Source organism: Hyposmocoma kahamanoa, unplaced genomic scaffold (genome assembly GCF_003589595.1).
Source record: "Hyposmocoma kahamanoa isolate Upper Pololo Valley unplaced genomic scaffold, ASM358959v1 76, whole genome shotgun sequence".
Lineage (NCBI taxonomy): Eukaryota > Metazoa > Arthropoda > Insecta > Lepidoptera > Cosmopterigidae > Hyposmocoma > Hyposmocoma kahamanoa.
In genome coordinates this window covers 11303157-11311218 of record NW_020653900.1, presented here as the reverse complement: position 1 = coordinate 11311218, position 8062 = coordinate 11303157, and the positions used below count along the sequence as shown (strand labels likewise).

The 8062-nt window shown below is 35.0% G+C and overlaps 1 protein-coding gene across 1 annotated transcript; it reads right to left on the bottom strand.

Annotated features, from left to right (window-relative positions):
• Window positions 1–516: 516 nt before the first annotated feature.
• LOC113232423 (charged multivesicular body protein 3) lies at window positions 517–6632 on the bottom strand. The gene is made up of 7 exons (XM_026467143.1): window positions 6564–6632; window positions 6428–6488; window positions 6152–6331; window positions 5278–5318; window positions 4051–4224; window positions 3038–3213; window positions 517–2646 (listed from the first exon to the last, which is right to left on the bottom strand). Exons 1-6 carry the CDS (start codon window positions 6606–6608, stop codon window positions 3058–3060), a joined length of 657 nt encoding a protein of 218 aa, XP_026322928.1. The 5' UTR covers window positions 6609–6632; the 3' UTR covers window positions 517–2646; window positions 3038–3057.
• Between the last annotated feature and the right edge of the window lie 1430 nt (window positions 6633–8062).

Sequence of the window (8062 nt, the reverse complement as noted above, 5' to 3'; positions counted from 1 at the left end):
TTGAATGAAAAGGATTTGGTAGAATGGGTTGTATGAAGAAAAGACGCAAATAAAATAGAATAGAATTTATAGTTTTTTTTAAAGTTCACCCATTTAACAACTTCCCTGTCCAACGAGTCATATATGATTATGATATATGACTCATGGGAACGTTCTGAAGTAAGTCCATGAATAATATGCGACTCATTTCTCCATGCAACTTCAAGCACCCTTTTCTCTATGAACGTGATATGATATCTGTTATATTAGTATCTGAACTTTTGTATCGTCTAATATTAATTTTTGAAGAAGGCATTAAAAAAAAACTCTGTAGAAACTCGGTGGACTTGAGGGCCTTGTATGGGGACAGGAAAATTGCAGGTAACTACCATACGGTCCGAATAGTGTTTCTTTCTTTTCGCAGTCAACGTTAGAGCCAGTGAAAACAAAGTTATTTATATAACCAAGAAACCTTATTCTTGTATGTATATCAAATAATTCAGGAAACTGATTTTTAGATAATGCTATATTTACATAAATAAAACTAAACTTTAGTGCATTAGTATTTATCGTATAAACATTTTATTAGCGAAGGCATCACAATTATTCGGATTTTGTAATTTCTTACCAGATTTAACACCTATACATACAACAATAACATTTATATTGCTGTAAACAATGTTCATAATACTTTAGTGCTTAGGTTATAGGTACAGATGTCCAGGCTAAGCATGAGCACAAACAATGTTCTCCAAATTGATTGCCTTAACAACGCTCATAAATTACCAGATAGTGAGCAAGTGTGACTATCGGGTATTCTAACCATACTAGCGTCATAATCAATGGTAAAGTTTCCATACTTTTGACAGTTTGTTTGTGCTAATGCTACGCCGTTGATTTCAGAATACATATTGAAAGTAACGCCCCATATACAGACGATTTTTCGTTTCGGACGATCGTCGCGATAATCGTATCGATCCATCACTACACAAACAACTTTAAACATTCAGAATGTCACACACGTAACTTAAAAATTAAAGTCATATTACATGTAGCCTCAGGTTATAGGCCATAAGTTCGGGCAAAGTTTACGTTAATCGTTAACGACACAAATATTCACGACACTATTGATTCGTCGTTTCGATCTGTCTGAAACGACGGATCGTGAAGACAAATCGTCCCATATATGGGGCCGTTAGAGCAATGCCGGGCGTTGCGTTGTTGCAACTCTAAGATTTCAACGGTTGCTTGCGGTAGAGCGTCGTTTTAACGCACCATGTGGCATGTCGTACTGATACATTTTAGTACTGACCACATGGTCGTAACGCCGACGAAACGCATCGTATGACATCACTCTTGGGACCGTATAAATAAAACCATCTTAAATACTGGATCTATATCACGATCTGATCTATCAATAAATATCACTTGACTTTGTTTCAATCAATTCGTACCTACTGCATAACCGATTGCAACATGCAACGATAAGCCTTAATGCTGAACTGATATCCCTAATAGAAAAAAGACAAAAAGTTGCATTAATCCACCAATCAATATAAACCTTATGTCCAGCCATATTAAATTTTGTTTTTAATTAAGTATGTACTGAGAGACACAGTTTTGTGTACGCAATAATAATACATACAGTTCAATTCACAGTAGTGAACAGCATGCAGGTTATATTATTAGCTGGAAGAATGCAAAAATACACATAAAAATGTTATTACTAGTTATTTATAATTTTTCCGACATAAAAGTTGTTCAAAAGAACAATCTCGTGTAACATTATTGAAGGACTCCGCAAGCAGAAGTCAATAAGTCGTTCTCGTGTTCTATAAAGGTATGCACAAACCTGGCGAATGCGCCGCGACCGAACTGCGTGTGCGCTGCGCGCCCGCTAAATACACGCGTGCAGTTAAGTGCGACTCTATAGGCAAGCAAGCATATATATGTAGTACGCGAGAGACGCGCGAACAGATCGCGAATAGATCGCACAATGTAATGCACGTGTGCAGCTCGCCAGCCTTCGCAAACACGCGCATTCGCCAAATCTGTATGCACCCTAAAATTTTTATGCATAGAGGCGTTCCAAAGGGTCTGTCAAAGTATGAGTTTTTTTGTTATGATACTGTTGGTAGGTCAATGATAGGACGAACAAGTCGTGCGCCTGGTGGTAAGCGACACGGCTGTTGCAGTGCCACTCAGTTTTAAATCGCAAAGAGCGGAGGAGCACAGACACTGCGCCTCCTGCGCCCATATGCCTGTAATTTTACCAGCACCCTTACCCTTCAAAACCGCAACGCAGATTCCAGCAGAGAAGACTGATCGCGAGAATTTGTGAACTGTAAACGCCTGATGCCTGTTATTTGTGGAACCCTTTTATGTTCGGTCATACGTTTTAAAAGTTTTCACGTGTCAAAATTTCATATTTGTAACGCGTGTTCAGTTGGGATTAGTTGTATTGAATCCAGCGGCAAAAAGAAGCTACTAGCATATATTAAAATACTTATAAAATATAAAAATGCACATAAAATTATAAGTAAACAACAGTACCTAGTGCGAACTTAATATTACAACAATTGTTTATTTACAAAATATTCGTAAGGCATTCTGCGCTTTGAGAAGCGCGAATTGTATCTTTCACAAGCTTCTTTCAATGTTTTGTACCTGGAAAAGACAGTTTTAAAAATAATTTCCGTAACATTATATAAATAAATATTAGACAATATCACATACACACATAAAGGGTGAAATTAAAATTGCCAATTTATATTCTGTGATACAATGAACTTATTAATAAATAATAGGCTCCTGACAAACTTCCTTCGCCTCCTCCACTGTCGTCAGTCTCTTCATAGAAGCCCGTTTATTCTTGGTAATTTTAACCCGACCTTTTTAAGGATATTCGGAGGAGCGTAGCTGGTTTAGATATATAGTACCTCACAGAAAATATAGGAATTAAGTTTAACCCTCTGACGCTCACGCTCAAAAAATGACAAATGTCTTTTTGAAATAGGGCAGTTGTAGAACTTTAAAATAAGAAGAATCCAATACTTACCAAGAGTAATCTAGAATCCACTAAGATCTTAAAGCTTCGAGTCTGTTCTGCATCTCATCCAGCTCGCTCTCGTCGGGCGGCGCCGTTTCTTCTTCTTTGCTGGTGGAAGGTTGGCCGACGGCGGAAGGAGGTGCTGGCGCCTCGCCGAGTTTGCCTTGCGTTAGTTCCCATAGGACCTTGATGATTAATCAATAATTAGTTAAAACTATTTACGTCACATGTCGCAGGTGAGTCAAATTACGCGGAAAACACGTTACAGAATATACTCTGTAACGTGTATTCCGCGTGGCAGACAAGTAAGGTAAGAGTTAGGTAGGTCATTCGAAGAATACCCGATCTTGCAAGAGAACTCTGTCTCAGCAGTGAAAAACTGCTAACAGACCAACGACATAAAGCTAAGGGCAGTTCAGTGACATTAATATTATCATTCAAGCAGAGTGTTGCCCTTGAAACCAAACCAAACAATTGTTTCTACTAATTATCTGTCAACTGTTGACAGTGTTGCTATTTCATCTACTGTTTCTATTTATCTATCTTAAGTTTGAAAAATGGTTAGGTTATCGGAATGTCTTTTGCTTGATGTGTTTAGCCATCTATACCTGCTCTCTTCTTAATTACAGTTAGTTTTTTTTACATGAAAGTGTAAACTCCAGTGGAGTATATATAGGTAAACTTCTTTTTTTTTTGCTTGCAACGCGATGTTTGCGCGAATGAATCCACTACAACGCGTCGCCTCAGCGCGTATAGAATACGCCGTGTGCACAGGCTCTTAGAGTTTGGAGTCACTTCAGAGATTTCCAGGTCAACAACACATTATTTTTTATTTAGATTAAAATTGATTTGTATACTATATAAAGTACAATGTTTCGAGTTTCAACAAATTGGGAGTAAATTCATAACACCATTGTAATTGCATACTTTTTTTGACGATCCTATAGTCTGAATGCCATTTAATCACGTCAAAATAAAAGACTACGCTTTGCAACATTATAATACAAAAAATATATTCGAACCTTGTCTATCTCTCCCTGAGCCGCTTCTTCCATTTCTTCTTCATCTTCGACAGCCGACATGGTCTCATCCAGCATCTCCTCAATGATGCCGGCCTTCATCATTTCTTTGCTCATCTCTTGCATAGTGTGCGCTATTTCGGGCAGGCGAACGAGTGTTTGCATTGCTTGCATCACCTAGAGGCAAATGTCGAAAAGTTATCATTATATTGTAGTATACTCATCACAGTTTCATTATATTTAAATGTGCGGACAAAGACAGTTACAAGTAGCAGCGCAGCTTGTATGTGTGTACGTGTGCTCAGAAGGCGAAAATGGTGTGATGTCAAATGAAGATGGAGGGAGAATTAAGGTGCACAGTTACTTCATATTATATGTCATATGTATTTTAATGAATATTATGATGTTTCTTCTGCCATGATATTTATATATTTTTTTGTGAAAATACTCCACTGATTTGTTGTAATTACAAAGATCGAACAAACACACAGATAAAGTCCTTCAAAGCGGCTGAACTCGCACCAGCGACTTCGCCAAACCTGGGTTATCACTCTCTCGACTGAGCTATGGAACGAGTTAGCAGACCTTACGAATTTCTGCATGTGATTGTTGCAGATATAATTATGTTTTTGGGTTTAAATAGCTTTTTCGCCTTTGCACCACCTACAACAAACTTATGGAAGTTTTTCTTTAGTTTGCCAATAGGGCTAGCACGTTAAGGCGCGATTTGCGCGAGAGCGACATAAAGCGCGAGATACTGCTATTCTTGCATAGAGTACTGCCGTACTAGGCCTACAGGTATACTGCTCTGCTAAGCCAAAGCCAAAAGATGCTATCCCTGAGATACATCCATTTAGTTTTTTTTATACCATTCAATAGCTATCATAATTTCACACCTATTATTTGTAGTATTATGGTATAATGGAAATAGCGCTATGTAACTCACAAAATATATAAAATGGTACAATTCATGGATAATTTAGGCAAGTCAATAAATCTATTAGTCAAAAAACAAATAAGTTTTAACATCTTCAAAAAGATTTATTTTTGAAGATACGAAAATACAATTTACAAAAAGTTGATTTTCTCAAACTGTACTCCGATTGAGATAGCGCTTTTCGGCTTATCAGGGCAGTTTAGTGACTTAGCTCTAAAGGACAGGTGGTAGCTGTACCTTTGCAGCGACCAGTGGCTAACAAGAGTTTATGTTTTATTAAACATGTATCTTACCTCAGTTGATTTTGACAGAGAGCCTGCTACTCTCAATGTGGCTGTAACAAAAAATACATTAGTAGATAAATTGTATTTATTCAAGCGACACAACAAACAGCTATGACAAATCAGGAAATTGTAACATTAAACTGTTTGCTTGAGTAAACACAAATAATACAAAAACTTTGTAGTAAAACTTCCATACTATGAAAACAAAAGACGTGATTTTAGTAATAATAAAAACAATTGCAAAACAAAGAATAAATTAGTAAACATAAAAAAAAATGCCATTATGACATTTACAGTATTTTGAATATGTTTGATATAATTTAATTTCTACAGTAACGTAATTTAAAAACGTTTTATTAAATTAAGTAAAAATAAAAGAATTTAGTTCTCACTCTTTGCCTTTTATGGAGTGAGTTGGGATAGAACCAATCAGGGGGTGCAGTTTCTTGCACAGGTTGGTTTTGGTGCACTTAATTAATTTAATGTTAGGTGGTTTCAATCAATTTTATCTGTTTAGATTCTATTCAATGTGTTATTGTTTACAATTTTACAATATGTATTGTTTTTCTCATAGGGCCGACATGTTCAATAATGTTAAAAATCAAAGTTAAAAAAAATGTTTTATCATTCAGGAACTTCAGAGAAGGGTATTTTCAGATGAAATACACATAGAGATCTATGTGTATCACTTAAAGTTTAAGTAAATACACTCTACCTTATACAAATCTCTAATGCTGTTGGTTTCTGAACTGTAATTACTGGTGAACACAATTGATCAGTTAATGGCCGCAAATGAAGCCACCCTAATACCAATCTCTGATTATCTGTATCGAATTTATAAAAGAATTGTTATCGATTGTTAGTTTATAAAAGAAGTATTTACCTAGCTGATTTTTCATCTGCATTTGTACTGAATTTAAATGTGCTTTACTTGTGTAGATTTTACTAATCGCCTTTCGTGACCTTATGATCTCCTTTGCTAGTATCGTACACACTTGTTTGTCGTTTTTTTGCGCAGCCTCCTTCAAGGATTTTTTTATTTTCTCCTCTTCTCTTTGAATTGCTATAAAACATTAAAACATGTTTAATTAGACATCGAAGTTACACTTACTGTGTAGCTAAATACATTATAGATATTTTATTTATAGTTACAGCTCACCTCTGATTTGTCTGTCCAAATTATAGCCCTCTTTCCTGAGTTTATGAGACCATTCATTTACCTGAAACGTAAATAAAGTTTGATTAAAAATTACCTTGTGAATACAAAGAATATTATTTTAGATAAAATTACATACCATTTCCTTTGGATTTCTTTCGGGAGATTTACCGAATAAGCCCATTTTTATAACAAAATTAGTAAACTTGGGACAGTAGAATTTGTTTTGACAGCTTTCGCCTATTGACAGCTGAGCGATGACCTCATCGTGAGTCATCCCTAAACGAAACGTACACATTATACATTATTGTTTTATCTAAGCTTTCAAACAAATTGAGAAAAATATGGAATTTTATTATAAAAAAAAAAGAATTTAATACCAACAACGCTGCTGTAATACTCATTCCAATAATACTTTCATATGTCATTCAATCCAACTGCGTGAACAAGAACATGTTAATTGTCACTTCTTTTGATGTCTTAATATTGCCATTTTAAACTATTCTCCAGTAAAGAAGGGACTTGTGTTAACTAAATAAAACTCAATAATTATCAAAACTACATGACGGATATCTATGGCAATAACTTTAGCGACGCCAATGTTAGTTTATTACTTAAGAACATAAGAATCTTATCTTAGGATAAGATTGAATTTATTATTCGTGTAGTATAATATTAACAGAATATGTCTTTTCACTAAAAATGGGTAAGCATGGAATTCGGCTATGGTATTTGAAAAATTTCGTTTTCAGTTTGACTTGCACACGCCAATTTTCCAATTTCTTATTTCTGCAAGTTGCAATGTGAAATAAATGCGACGTTGATCTATTCTTATCAAGAAACCAACATTTTCTTCAATTTTGGATCAGGCCAGGTAAGTTCCTAAATTATATTAGTCTAATGGCCACTATGTTTTTGTTATGGTGACCAAAACGTACATTTGTAGCAGTGTTTTTACTTCATTTACGCCTTTTTGCAATGTTTCATTAGATATAAATCGATATTCTTTCTATTTTCTATGATATTCGATCGATTTGCAAAATCTAAAGTTGTATTTTAAGCAGTAAATACATGAAATAATAATAGAAGACCGGAAATATTTAATATCTAAAATTAGCGCGTCGCGCACGTGCTGTGTTCGTATGAGTATCTCGCAGCTTTCTCCTTCACTCCCAACTACGTTAAACGTGATGTAAAAAATAAAAGAAAGAGACAGATAACTGTATTCTCTCAGGTGCTGTTTGTTAACAATTTAAGATTACAGTTACCGAAAATAAGATACATACATTGTTTGTAAATATATTCCTTATGGCTCAACTGTACAATACCTACACTCGAGTTGAAATTAATATGGTGAATAGATTACATAGTTAGTAATCTAATCCTAAAATATTAACTTACGGAAACTCATAGTTTTAATAATAAAAATTATTGAAATATTCGAAAATAAATGATAGAAAACAGGTTTTGTATGTTATGAAAGCACGGCGTTTGGTTGTTGCAGCAAAATTTTATAAATAACGCAAAAAAAAACATTCTCGTAAAAGAAAATTAACGAAACGCCGCGCGGCGTTGTTCTCTGTCAAATTACCAACAGTATTGTTAACAACCAATGGTTACATTCAGTGACCAGAGGGT

Coding starts and splice junctions, on each gene's coding strand:
- LOC113232423 (XM_026467143.1), bottom strand. CDS start 6,608: ATGGGCTTATTCGGTAAATCTCCCGAAAGAAATCCAAAGGAAATG. Junction 5,319..6,151: donor GCAGATGAAAAATCAGCTAG/GTAAATACTTCT, acceptor TTTTTGTTACAG/CCACATTGAGAGTAGCAGGC. Junction 3,214..4,050: donor CTCAGGGAGAGATAGACAAG/GTTCGAATATAT, acceptor TTAATCATCAAG/GTCCTATGGGAACTAACGCA.